Raw genomic sequence first — 14,870 nt, 5'->3', positions numbered from 1 at the left:
TGGCTTTCAGTTAACAGTGTGCCAACAGTCAGCGCAAAATAAAAATGAAGAATTTTAAAAGCATCCTCAAGTGCAGTCACAATGATCATCAAAAACATTATGATGAAAGTGGCTCTCATCAGCACCGCCACAGGAAAGGGAGAGAGAGCTCCTAAATGAGTATTTTGGTTTGTTTAACATTTTTAAGTTACTACATGATTCCTTCATAGTCTGAATGACTTCAGTATTCATTTACAATGTAGGAAAAAAAAACATTGAATGAGAAGGTGTCCAAACATTTGACTGACACTGTATATCCAAAAAATGATAGATTCTTGTATTGCTTTATGAAGTTAGGCTCTCTTAAAAACCCCAAAGTAACTAGTATTTACACAAAGATCTATGTACATCTATACACAACACAAATCCATGTGTCACTGTAGAGATTTAATGAGGACACAAAAGTCAGAAAAACACAACTTACAGCTTGTTTATGAAGCTTGAGACAGCATGTTTGGAGAAATGCTAACACAATACACCAAGTGCAGATGGATATCTCAAGCTGAATAAATTCTCCATTCAAATAAATTCAGAGACAGTGTAAAGAAAAAAAAATCCAGTTTAGATTGACAGGTCCTTCACACTTTACATCGATCTATCTACCGTTGTCTGTATCTAACTTTCCATTGCTACTGTTTATCCACCCATACATCCATTACACAGGGTATCTCACAAGTAAGAAAACATCCATATAAAATGAATAGGAAACATGGCCCAACAGATTTCCCCCTTCAGCCACAGCTTGTGTTTGAAACTGGTTCTTTACTTTTGAGACTCCCTACTTGGGAGACACCCTGTACGCCAATCAACCATAACATTAAAACTGTGTAATATTATAAACATTCCTTCGCGGCACTAAAACAACTCTGACCTGTTGAGGCCACAAGTCCCCTGAAGGTGTCCTGTGGTGTCTCTCACCAAGATTTACAGTACATTAGCAGCAGGTCCTTTATGTCCTAAAATATGAGGATCATTAATGGATCGCTTCAATGAGCCTCAGTTTGGGCCTGTATTTAATTTCCTCAGTAGGCAGTTTTAATGTTATGGCTGACTGGTGTATTTTTCCATCAGTTCTTCACCTATTGGACTTGGCGAGTAGCTCTGAATCTCAATAATGAGTGCTGAGAAGAGAAGCATAAATAAATCAAAACGAATAAAAACAAGCAAAAGTCCACCACTAGAAATTGTACTTACAGTTAAGTGTTATGGAAACTACAGAGGCCTTAAAAGGTCATGGACTGACATACATCATATATACTTTTTTTGTTCAGACTGTTCAGAGAGTTATCTGTCATTTTCACATGACAACAAATGTAGTTCTGACATGTCAATATAAACAACTATTGGGGAGTTACACTATATTGCCAAAACTATTGACTCACCCATACAGATCACCGAACCTTCAGGTGTTCCAATAACAGTTTTATAAAACCAAGCTCTTAATCATGCAGCTGTTTTTATAAACATCAGTGAAAGAGTGTGCAAAGTGCAAGAAGGTCCAGTTGTGAAATTTTGTCACTACTAAATATTCCACAGTCAACTGTTAGTAGCCAGGAGAACAGTCCTTGCAACGCTTGATTGCGTTGTACTGAGTGTAAAGTTTGGTGGAGGGGGGATTATGGTGTGGGGTTGTTTTTCAGGAATTGAGCTCAGTCCCTTAATTCTAGTGAAAGGAAGAACTTGACTGATAGAACCTGATATAATGCCTTAGGGATAAATTAGAGCAGAGACTGTCCAACATTAGTGTCTGATCTCACACATGTGCTTCTGAAAGAATGATCAAAAATTGCCATAAAAACACTCCTAAACCTTGTGGAAAGCCTTTACAGAAGAACTGAAGCTGTTATAGCTGCAAAGAGTGGGCTGACATCATATTAAACTCTATTGGTTAAGAATTGGATGTCACTCAAGTTTAAATGTGTGTGAAGGCAGCCGAGTGAATACTTTTGGCAATATATTGTATTTGAAAGGACGATTATCATGATATCTCACAAGAACTTAATATTTCTCTTAATTAAACTTGTTGTGAAGAGGTATAGTTACTGTAGCTCTGTTCTAAATTCATACTGAATTATTGAATTGTTTAATATCAAGTTCTCAGGAATGAAAGAAATTACATATATTTTTTGTAACCGACTTACTATAGGGGTAAAGAAAAAATAGATAAGGAAAACAACTTAAATAATTTTTTTATCCATGAGCTTTTAGGACTTCTGTAAGGAACCGCAGTAGAAATCAGTAGAAAAAAACTCAGAAACAAATTAATATGTACAGTAAGAGAGACATGTAGGTACACAGCGTACTCAGATTTTAAACACGCAGCATATGTACAGTACTGTGAACGACGGGTCAGGTCAGCCGTTTTTGACCCACTGTCCTTTAAAATCTAGTCCATCTTGCAGTCTGTGGGAGGAGGGGTAGGAGGGGCATTGAGGCCGTGGTCTATTCCTCTCTCTCAGATGGTGATGAAGGCTCCTTGATCCCCGTCAGCAGAGTCTGGCTCCACACATCGTCCACGCCTCCGGGTCACCCTTCGCTTGCGGTGAAATTTGGCGTAGCAGCGGAGACCTTCACACGAAAAAAAAAATGAGAATGATACATTTATTCTGCTCTTCATTTAATTTTATTTATTTATTTATTTATAATTTTAGCTAATTTTCTGCCCAGTTCGGAAGTCCTCTCCTGCAATCACTGCAATGCAGGGTAAAGAATAGGTCCAAATCCCATTTCACCCCTTGGTCCTACCACTTAGCTCAAACCCTCTGTTTTGCACATGTTGCACAATTCAAACAGAGAGACACAAGCTACCAAAGAAATCTACAATTTTGGTCTTGTTTTAAAAATAATTATAAACAATCTATTATCATAGTTTAATATTAACTTTGGCCATTTTCTCCACAACAAGCATATAAAATTGCTATTTATACATCTCGTTAGCTAGCTACCTTACTAGCAAAATTTCCTGTTCCATCTTAAATAGTGCAACACACAGCAGAGGCTGCATCATTTAAGGTGCAACAGAAAAATAAATAAAATCAAAGCCGATATAAAAACCAATATCTGCTCCCCATCACAAAAAAATAAAGGGTTGGTCATTAATAATTAATTGGCTGCACCCTCTACCCCCTTTATGAAAACATATAATGCTCTAAAGTTCACTATTAAAACGCACTGAATGAGAATTGTTTTGGTTATATAAATCTAGGTATATTCTGTTTTATTATATTTCCATTATATTTGTTGTATACCTATGTTGTTTTGGTTACGTAAAAAATTGTAGCTTCAGTTTTGCCTGTATGAAACATGTTTATACTATGTAACTAACTTTAAAAGTTTTTTTTTATTAGTTAACAACTTAACATGAACATGATGCATGGAGTTTTCAGGATGCTAATTACTGGGGTTTCAGCTTTCATTAATAGCAACATGAGCCATGGGAAAGGCAGGTTCGAACCCCAGCTCATGCAGCTTTGCCATCAAGCTGCCGGCGCTCAGAGGGAGTAAAATTGGCCCTGCTCCCTCCGGGTGGGTAGATGGTGCTCTCTCCCCACATCACTCCTACTGTGATGTCCGCAGCACAGGGCGTCTGTGAGCTGATGTATCGGAACCGAGTCGCTGCGCTTTCTTCAGAGCGTGCTGTGATGCTGCTCGGCAATGCTGCTTTAGCAGCAGCTTGAAAAGAAGAGGTGGCTGGCTTCACATGTATCAGAGGAGGCATGTGCTAGTCTTCACCCTCCTGGTGTGTTGGGGGCATTACTAGTGATAGGGGGAGTCCTAATGAGTGGGTTGGGTAATTGGCCGTGTAAATTGGGGAGAAAATGGGAAAAATTTGTAAAAATAAAAAAAATAAAAAAATTAACATGCTGCTATGGGAATACAACATGGCAATGCTCATGGCAAAACTGTGATTGCTCACCCTCGTCACCAACAACAATAAACATGAGCTGTTAAAAGGGGCTAAAATTGTATAAGCTATAGCGTCTGTTGTTTTCTACACTGGAGATGTAAACATTTATTTGGTCCACCCACCTTCCTCACACATGCAGTCATCGTAGCACTTGTTATTCAGGCCGCGGTTGTGCAATTTACACTCGTGCTGCCTGAGGTCACAGCAGGATCCTATCGGGATGTGTTTGAGAGAAATAGAGCATTAGACACTGATCAGGACATCATTATATAATGATCAGCCATAACAATAAAACCACCTGCTTAATATTATGGTATGTCCTGTGGTATCTGGCACCAAGACTGTAAAGCAGCAGATCCTTTAATCACTGTACACTGTAAGGTAAGATCTCAACCATGAGATTCCTTGCCCACTAGGAGTGTGTCATATCGTATCGTACACAATATCACCAACATTTTCGAATATCGTGAATGAAATTATACCCTGAAATATGGTGTTATATCACCTACCACTAATGATCACATCAGGATACTACTTTTTTGCTGTTTTTAGCAAAAGAATAATTCACACTGTTCTCATTTCCCATTAAATATCTACTAGAAACAGATTATATATGTCCAGTACAATTTATTTTACTTTAATCCTGGATATATGAAGATATTTGGAGTGCATTATTATTATCATCACATTTTGTATCATTGACTTCTCTTACAAATCTGATAAAACTCTTGATTTTTTAAACATCTATATATTATATCGTATGCAATCATATAATTAATTTTTTTTTGTTGCAGTATTGTATTTTTGTCTACCCATCACAGGTTGTGCATTAAAAAAGTCACTAAGATCAACCCACACTTTACAATATTTTACAACCTCACAATACTTACGTCAACACAACATAATTATTATTATCTGTCAGTGGTTTTAATGTTATGGTTGATCCATGAATGGGTTTATTATTAGGAATCCAAGCACATCAAATGCACACCGAATGTATGGTAATTTGGTTCTATAAATAGTTCTAAAATATTATCACAATTTCTTGGAATTTTTATGATATTGTTCTAAGAAATATGGCAATTATTTTTGCGAATAAATCTTTTATTTACGCATACATCACATACAGTACCAATTGAAAGGTTGGATACACCGCTTCTCATTCAATGTGTTTTGTTTCTTTTCAAAAACTTTTTACATTGTAAATTGAATATTAAAGACATTAAAGCTATACAGGAACACATGTGGAATTATTCTGTAAACAAAAAGTGTTAAACAAACCAGAATATATTACCATAAGTAGCACATTTAGGACAGATCTGCACACTCATGGTATTTTAATCTCAGTGTCTTCATGAGGGAGAGTCACCTGGAATAGTTTTCTGAGCATCTTAAAGGAGTTTCTGGAGGTGCTGAACGATAGCTGCTGCTTTTCCTTCACGCTGTGAAGCTCCAGCTCATCCCAATTAAATCACCTCAAATCACCATCTCAGTTCATCAGGTTTAGATCAGGAGATTAATGTGGAGAACTCACACTTTTTTACTCTTAATTACGTAATTCCATATGTGTCTCTTAATTGTTTTCTTGTCTTTAATATTAATCTACTATGTATAAAACAAATTAAATACAGAAATAAAGAAAAACACTGAATGAGAAGGTGCGTCCAATTTTTGACAGTACAATACAATATAATCATTGAAGATAAACAATAGACATGGCAGTGGTTTCAGAATCAAAATGTCCAAAAAGTACTGTAGCCATTTGTTTCTTAACAGAATATTGGGCTCATAGTATTGAAAAACATTTAAAACAGCACAATGTGTTTTTTTTTTTGTTTTGTTTTATAAAGTTATATTATTGTGAATGAAACTGTGGCAAATCCCTAACCTGTATCATGACAATAGAGGATTTTTATTCTAGTGTATTATAATACATTTTTTGGCTGCTCAGTGACCAGTCTGTGGACATACTGACCTGGGAGGCAGTCCAGATGATGGTCACATGGTTCAATGATTTCAGCGTCAGTCGTGTTGCCATTGCTCATGTTCTTGCTGCGCCGCTTGTCTTTGTCCAAAACAAATAAACAAACAAATAATAGATTTTAAATCACTTTTTCAATAACATGAAGGCAAATTGGTTGCATGTTCAAATTAGGGGTGGGCAATATTATATCGTATACAATATATCGTGACACAGAAATATTATATGATATTAAAAATCCATATCGTGATAATAGGGCTGTTCTGTCTTAAAAGAAGTCTGTTATTTACTGTGAAGCTTTAGGTGTATTTATTGTATAACTGTTTTAGTTTGCAGTTTATATGCATGCACTAAATATTCTGCAATATTTTTTGCTGCATTATATTATTTTATGCTATATTATTTATTTTGCCACATTATGATTATTCTGTTATACTATTATACTATATTCCTGAAATTAATTAATTATTTTTTCTGTTTTCCTATATCGTTATCGCAAAAATACCCTGAAATATCGTGATATTGTAGAGCCATATCGCCCACCCCTAATTCAAATATAAAATAACTGTTAACTGCTAGGGCTTTACAAGTGCGTTCAAATGCTGTAAAAATGAAAAGAAAGTAAAATATTTATTTAATACAGCTTTAGTTTAGAGTTCAAAATATAATAAACAGGGCTGGGCTTGCTGAAAGCATCTTAACACAAAGTTCAACTATAGGAAAACTGCATAAAACAAACAAAGAAAAAATGGAGCAATAAAATGAATTAAATAAAAAAGGGATAGTACAATCTCAATAGCTAATTTTTATTATTGCAATAAATAATATTATTGCCTTTCTATGTCCATTTTATGCCACCGATTTATAGGAATACAATTACATGCTGATAAACATCAATAAAGTTGTATTTATTAAAAGTATGTAAACATTGTAAAAATATATATATAAATAAAATGTAAATTAAATGTGTTTTTAAACGAAGTAGATATATTTGCTGATAAGCTTTGATCCGGCTGGACATCTCATTTGGCTCAATAGCGCCACTAGTGTTCATCACTCTAATGACAGGACAGGGGCACTTCAGAGGGCCAATAAGATTTCAGCTGGGGCCAATGACTTGTGGCCCCACCCCTTGAACTGCCAGTGGTGTCTGGTGAGAATTGTCCATGGGAATGGACAAGCTAGCATCTACATTATATTCAGGAGGGCTCATTCTACAGGTCAGAGCAGCATACTTTAGTGCTGAAAGTGACAAAAGTCATTGGACATGATAGTAGTTTGTATAAATACCTAAACCTTTTATTAACATGACAACAGATACAATATGTACAGAAATCAAACAGTTTTGTTTGTGAGAACTGTAAAATAGCCCCAGTTCGATTCCTATTACAGCCTGAGCCTCAGCTTTACTTTCACAAATCAATAATGGATCCAACAGCAGATGAATGTGGGTATTACTTTGCGCTGCTGAATGCTGAAATTGAGTCTAATAATTATTTATATTGATCTCTTCTTTGAAAACACATAATAAAGAAACGTTTGAAATAAATGAAATAAAGCACATAAGATAGTAAAAAGCTGAAGGCATTTACTGTACAGGTTTTTACCTTTTTTCTTGTTGGATGGCCAGTTGTCCACAGGCCTCATGTCTTCATAGTCTGTCCAGTCAAATAGAGCCATGTCCAAAGTGGGCTGCACCTCCCCTTGACCTTTTCCTCGACTTGCCCTCTACACAAAAATACACACAAATATAAAGCCACAGTTTAAATTCATACTAGTCACAACACAGTAGACAGTGGGAATAACAGGGCATTCTATGATATGATATAATAAAAACAATGGGATTCTGTAATAAAAATATTGATATTTGATGCCACATATCCTTAATGTATTGCAAAAACAAAAACAATTTGACATATCACGATAACGGTATTCAGACCCATCTCTACTGCACAGAGTTGATGATTTACTAAGTATTTTACCTAACTATCTAATTCATCATGCAATTAATTTATAAACAATATTATTGTAATTTAAAGACCATTAAATGCCACTGACATAATAATAACAGAACAGACTAACAAAGCAATTATTCTCTTAACTGGAGTGTTCTGGGATTTCTCAGTGTATGTATACTCTATTCTGGGAATATTGAAATTCAGATCAGACAGTTATTTTTTTGTACATTGTGTCAAAATCTCCTGTTGAGTTTACAACTAGAAATGCTCTAAAATAACTTGGAACTTGGTTCAACATAACCAATAAATGCATAGTGGTCACTATAGTGCCTGTACAGCTATTTAAAAGTTATTATTTTCTATTTGCCTTGGTGATTTACTGCTATAACAAATAACCCTGCATCACGCCACCATGTGGCCAAAAACTGCAAGTGCAGCAAACCATATAGTAAACCAAAATGGTTGATGGAAAGCCAATGTAACGCAATAACTCTTGAACGATTGCATTACAAAAAACTAACAAACAAAAAAGTTGAAAGAAGAATAAAAGAATTTGGAAAAAAATCCTGATTTATGTTATCATAATTAATGCGTGAATGGGTTAAAAGTAGGCATTCTGTTGGATTACCATTTGATCTTAGTGTTCACTGATCATATGTGTTAATGATGTTGGTTATTTTAGTGTGTGAAAACAGCTTTGCTATTAGAAGTGTCAGAGATGCCACAGTTCACACTTCACAGTATTCTCCTAAACCGTGTTAGAGAGGAGCACCTATTTTCCCAGTGTGTGAGACGCTTTCCTGTTACTGTATTCCCCATCGAAAAGTGTGTGGAAGTCGCTGCCTGTGGGGCTTCACCACCTCCCTAACCAATCTGAGCTGCTCCTGATGTTCACGTTCTGCCGGAGAGGCTGTTTTCGTCTGTTCTGGAGAGTCTGGTCTGTAGCACAAGGTGTTTGTGTGTGTGTGTGTGTGTGTGTGTGTGGGGGGGGGGAAAGGTTTAGTGTTTGACAGAGAGATAGAAACTAAAACACAGTCAGATGCTCTGTGTTGTTTCCGATGTCCTGAGTGTGTGTGAGTGTGTTGTAGAGGACATCATTGTCTTTGCCAGGGGCTAAAGCTGCTGCTGTAGAAGGTAAAGGACAGAAGAAGGGGAGGACACTCGTCTCAAAGGAGAGAATAAATCAGCGGCACTGCCAGAGAGATGGAGAGAGGTGTACGAGTGCAATAGTACAACAATGTGAAATAAAAATGTTTACTTGACTTATCACTGCTCTAGTCTTCTAATACGTGTAATATTACAAATTACCCTGTATAGCATGCTTAGTTTACCATGATTATGTCCAGCAGCATCTTGCTAGATCATTTTCACATTTAAAACATACAAATACATACAATTTCTTTGATTCAAAATTCGGAAATATAAATTTAGACAAAATATGAACCATCCATTAGATATATTAGACAAAATAAAAAATATCTGAAAATGTTTTTTTTTTATCTAAAAATGTATGGAACCAATAAAAAAAATGTATGTATCTTAAATTGTTTATAAATGTATTTTTCCAAAAGCAAATTTCGCCACCTTACAATTTCAGAATGCAGAGAATTATTAAAATTCAGTAAATTGAATTAAAAAAATATACATAATGCAATTTTAAATACTAATGCTCCAGACATCCATGGTAAACACTGCAAAAGGCATACTGTATTCATGTTAATTGGTGCAGTGTGACATTAGCAACAAGTGGGTCCCACTGATTCATATATCAGGTGGGTTTTCTTCATTTTATCAATATTTAACTTTTCTTCTATTCTACCAATATCTTGATCTTGATTATGACAGATGTACAGTTAAAGTAGACCTGCAATACATAGCAAGCTCTCCCCTTGCTGATAAAGGGAAAACAGGGGCAAAAAGTTGATTAAACGTTCACCTGGTGGTGCTCCTGTTATGATTCTTTCTATTCTAACCATACTTTCCAGACTGCTGGGAAATGAATGCATGCAGGATTGAGTAAAATAACAAACCTATCAGGCGTGCTGTTACAGTACAATCACCAATTTCAGTTCAAGTATACTCCCATCATCGCGCCATGTCCCTTATCTCATTTTCACATAATGGAACAAACAAATAAGCTCCTGCTGTTGTAGAAATATCCATTACCCACAAAGCTCCAGCTCTGCCCAGCGCAGAACATTCGTCAAAACCCACTGACAGACCAGCCCAGTTAGATTAATTACAGGGGAACTCTGGTTCTGTGGCCTCTTAATCTAAGCAGCGGCGCTGATCGAAGCTTAATTAAGAGAGCCTGAGGTGAATCGAGTCACTGAGCCCAAATCTATATGACCATATCAGTTCGAGCAGGGATTCATCGCTGGACGCCTTAACTCTAGGATGTGCCTGTAGACAGAATACAAAACAGGCTGACCGCCTGCTCACCACGCTTATATCACTCCTTTTAAGCACTATTCTGTAGCTAAGGACCCATCCGTCAAATTATCCGTCTAATTTCTCTTTTAAATTGAAAATTGTAGTATTCCTGATTCGGGAGGGAACAGAATGGTCTGGTAGGTCTTCCTGGGAGTTTTTCTGTTCTGTGGTGCTGATAAAAGATCTACTGCAAAACATGAAGTTATCAGAACGCCAAACACAATTTATATCTGATCCTTCACCCACTGTCAAAAAAATGCTGAATAAGACCTGAAGTTCTTGCCAAAACCACTAGATTCAACAGCTCTGAAAGCAGATTACACCATTAATCTCTTCTTTTTTCTAATTTTAATGAAGCCAAACTGTGAAAAGAGTGATCAAAAAGAAGTTTCACTTAATACTTGGCGTTGTACTGTATGTACGTAATTCTTTCATGTTAATGTGGAGTAACAGTGGGTGGACGAAGTGCTTCATGAGTTTCATTGTGCCAAAGATGGTTCCGTGAGATGCTGGGTTTTAAATTTGAGACCACTATTTCTACCCAACTCGCTTTATTGCTCTCTCTCTCTCTCTCTCTCTCTCTCTCTCTCTCTCTCTATGTCTCGGTCTTCCTTTTCTGGGGTGGTCCTGATAAGAGCCAGTTTCATTATGTTTAATGGTCTTGATAAGTTCAGCACAGCTGTTAACTGAAAGTCATTCCAGGTGACTCTACCTCATAAAGCTGACTGAGAAAATCCAGCCAATATGTGCAAAACTGTCATCTAGGCAAGGGGAGCTACTTAAAAAAAATTGTTGAACATGTGTTTGGATGACTTTAGTTTTTATGTACAATGCAGAACATTCTAAAATAATGAAAAACACTTAATTTAAGGTGTATATTTATGACTTGATCGTTGTTTGTATGTGTATCAATGTATATTAGGCACACAGTATTGGAAGTTAGCATCAGAGTCTCATTTGCTGTTAGGAGTAAGAGTAAATGAGCATGGTATCGGGCAAATAACCCCTAACATTAGTGGTATTCATGCATATATTCTGCTAAATTTCACATCCACTGAGGTGATGTTCAGAGGGACATGAACTGGTACCATTAATACATGAATACCTGGTAAAGGAAGAGGAGGAACGTATGTTAGAGAAGGAGCAAACGAAGGAGAGAGAGGAGAACAGATGGTTATGAGATGAAAGAGGAGGAGGACAGGAGAGCAACACCTCTCTCTCTCTCTCTCTCTCTGTCGTTGCTGCTAAGCGCTTCCCCCCTGCCTCCTTCCCTGCATGCACTGAGGGAACTGGGTAATAAGGCCTGTGTGATGGAGAGAGGCACATGGTCCCAGTCCAGGGCTCGTGGAGTAATAAATAAAAAGAGGTAGGGTGGCTCGGACAAATTAATCTGTCCAACCCAGTCCCTCAGCATGTGGATCTATATTTAGAGATTTGCTTTAACCCACGGAAGTCACAGCTATGGTTCACAATGACAAAAACATTTTAAATAAATAACTACATACTCATAGCCCATTATAGTGCAGATTATAAACTATTAATCTAGAGCCCATTTATGTCTGTAATATATAGAAAACTTTTAATATATATATATATATATATATATATATATATATATATATATATATATATATATATATATACACTGCTCAAAAAAATAAAGGGAACACTCAAATAACACAATATAACTCCAAGTAAATCAAACTTCTGTGAAATTAAACTGTCCACTTAGGAAGCAACACTGATTGACAATCAATTTCACCTGCTGTTGTGCAAATGGAATAGACAACAGGTGGAAATTATTGGCAATTAGCAAGACACACTCAATAAAGGAGTGGTTCTGCAGGTGGGGACCACAGACCACTTCTCAGAACCTATGCTGTCTGGCTGATGTTTTGGTCAGTTTTGAATGTTGGTGGTGCTTTCACACTCGTGGTAGCATGAGACGGACTCTACAACCCACACAAGTGGCTCAGGTAGTGCAGCTCATCCAGGATGGCACATCAATGCGAGCTGTGGCAAGAAGGTTTGCTGTGTCTGTCAGCGTAGTGTCTAGAGGCTGGAGGCGCTACCAGGAGACAGGCCAGTACACCAGGAGACGTGGAGGAGGCCGTAGGAGGGCAACAACCGAGCAGCAGGACCGCTACCTCCGCCTTTGTGCAAGAAGGAACAGGAGGAGCACTGCCAGAGCCCTGCAAAATGACCTCCAGCAGGCCACAAATGTGCATGTGTCTGCACAAACGGTTAGAAACCGACTCCATGAGGATGGTATGAGGGCCCGACGTCCACAGATGGGGGTTGTGCTCACAGCCCAACACCGTGCAGGACGCTTGGCATTTGCCAGAGAACACCAGGATTGGCAAATTCGCCACTGGCGCCTTGTGCTCTTCACAGATGAAAGCAGGTTCACACTGAGCACATGACAGACGTGACAGAGTCTGGAGACGCCGTGGAGAGCGGTCTGCTGCCTGCAACATCCTTCAGCATGACCGGTTTGGCAGTGGGTCAGTAATGGTGTGGGGTGGCATTTCTTTGGAGGGCCGCACAGCCCTCCATGTGTTCACCAGAGGTAGCCTGACTGCCATTAGGTACCGAGATGAGATCCTCAGACCCCTTGTGAGACGAGACCATATACTGGTGCGGTTGGCCCTGTGTTCCTCCTAATGCAGGACAATGCTAGACCTCATGTGGCTGGAGTGTGTCAGCAGTTCCTGCAAGATGAAGGCATTGAAGCTATTGACTGGCCCGCCCGTTCCCCAGACCTGAATCCGATTGAGCACATCTGGGACATCATGTCTCGCTCCATCCACCAACGTCACGTTGCACCACAGACTGTCCAGAAGTTGGCGGATGCTTTAGTCCAGGTCTGGGAGGAGATCCCTCAGGAGACCATCCGCCACCTCATCAGGAGCATGCCCAGGCGTTGTAGGGAGGTCATACAGGCACGTGGAGGCCACACACAATACTGAGCCTCATTTTGACTTGTTTTAAGGACATTACATTAAAGTTGGATCAGCCTGTAGTGTGTTTTTTCACTTTAATTTTGTGTGTGGCTCCAAATCCAGGCCTCCATTGGTTAATAAATTTGATTTCCATTGATGATTTTTGTGTGATTTTGTTGTCAGCACATTCAACTTTGTACAGAACAAAGTATTCAATGAGAATATTTCATTCATTCACATCTAGGATGTGTTATTTGATAGAGCATGTAATGTTGAAAGAAGTACATGATGTATACATAAAGAAGATGTGGCCAGTATGTGGGCTGTGCTCAGACTGCAGCTTTAGTCGGCATAATAGATGAGAATGGTTCATGTTTGTGCCTCTCCAGGCTGCAACATTACGTGCTCGTCACTCTACTGATCATGACTTTACTTTAACACGGTGGAGCCCAGAGATTAGGGTGCATTATGGGTTGTAAACAGTGTTTTTAAAAAAAAACTTCTTCCACACGTTTACATTTTTCAAATGCCTCGTTTTAAATGTCAGGGCTCTCCGGATTCTGCCAATGAGGTGTGGAGCTATTTTAAGTCTGAATAACGGTGTGAAAAAATGATTTATCTGCAGGGGCAAAATATGCCCTCTTAAAACCAATTCCAGTCAGGGGAGCCGTGTGGTCCAGCGGTCTAAAGCGCTGCCACTATGAGCGGGAGGTCGCAGGTTTAAACGCCGCACATGCAGCTTTGCCATCAGCTGCCGGCGCTCAGCGAAAGCAAAATTGGCCTTGCTTCCTCAGGGTGGGTAGATGGCGCTCTCTCCAGGAGTGATGACCGTAGCACAGGGCGTCTGTGAGCTGATGTACCAGAACCAATTCGCTCAGAAGCAGCTTGAAGGAAGGAAGCATGTGTTAGTTTTCACCCTCATGGTGTGTTGGGGCATTACTAGTGATGGGAAAGTCCTAATGAGTGGGTTAGGTAATTGGCTGAGCAAAATTGGGGAGAAAATGGGGAAAAAAAATTGAAATAAAATTATATATATATAAAAAAACATTCTAGTCTGGATCTTGGAAAGCTGCAGGAGAGTGAAGGTGGGCTATTCAACAAAGGTTAGTACTCTTTATCATGTTTTACTACACCCAAAGTCAAATTCACACCAGAGTTCTACTTTAAGAACATAGGCAGGCTGGTTTGTTTCTTTAACTGGTTGGACGAGGCGTAAGAAGTACGTCTGGAATAAGGAGATGTGGAATTTTTTATCTACACCAGTTACTCATTGATTTGTTTGCCCCTTTGTTTAAATGATTTTGAATTATTTTGAGTTTTACATATTTTCTTTGCAAAAAGTGATGAAGGTGATTAAGATTCTTTTAGATTAGAATTTTTATTTGCTTGACAGCACTAGTAAATAATAACTAGAATCGTGGAGATATTTAGTGTTGGTCTGTTAATAATGGTCATACTTTCTGAAGTTCAACAGTCCAAAAGGCTGTTGTTTAGAGAAGCTGTTAAAATTCTTGAAAAGAAGCACTGAAACCTAACAAATTACCCAATTTCCAAATTCCACATTCTGTAACACACTGACCATTTTCTCCAACTCTCTATTCCACAAATAA

General features: G+C 38.2%; 1 protein-coding gene across 1 annotated transcript in view; it reads right to left on the bottom strand.

Annotated features, from left to right (window-relative positions):
- Nucleotides 1–405: 405 nt before the first annotated feature.
- draxina (dorsal inhibitory axon guidance protein a) overlaps nucleotides 406–14,870 on the bottom strand; it is a 48,350-nt gene continuing 33,885 nt past the window's right edge. The window contains exons 4-7 of the mRNA XM_022682350.2: nucleotides 7,535–7,655; nucleotides 5,922–6,011; nucleotides 4,069–4,158; nucleotides 406–2,607 (exon numbers count right to left, since the gene is read on the bottom strand). Of these exons, the coding sequence (XP_022538071.1) occupies nucleotides 2,495–2,607; nucleotides 4,069–4,158; nucleotides 5,922–6,011; nucleotides 7,535–7,655 (414 nt within the window). The 3' untranslated portion in view covers nucleotides 406–2,494. The remainder of the gene's footprint in view (nucleotides 2,608–4,068; nucleotides 4,159–5,921; nucleotides 6,012–7,534; nucleotides 7,656–14,870) is intronic.

The sequence above is a fragment of the Astyanax mexicanus genome, chromosome 24 (genome assembly GCF_023375975.1).
Source record: "Astyanax mexicanus isolate ESR-SI-001 chromosome 24, AstMex3_surface, whole genome shotgun sequence".
NCBI lineage: Eukaryota > Metazoa > Chordata > Actinopteri > Characiformes > Acestrorhamphidae > Astyanax > Astyanax mexicanus.
This window is presented reverse-complemented; position numbering and strand designations above follow the sequence as displayed.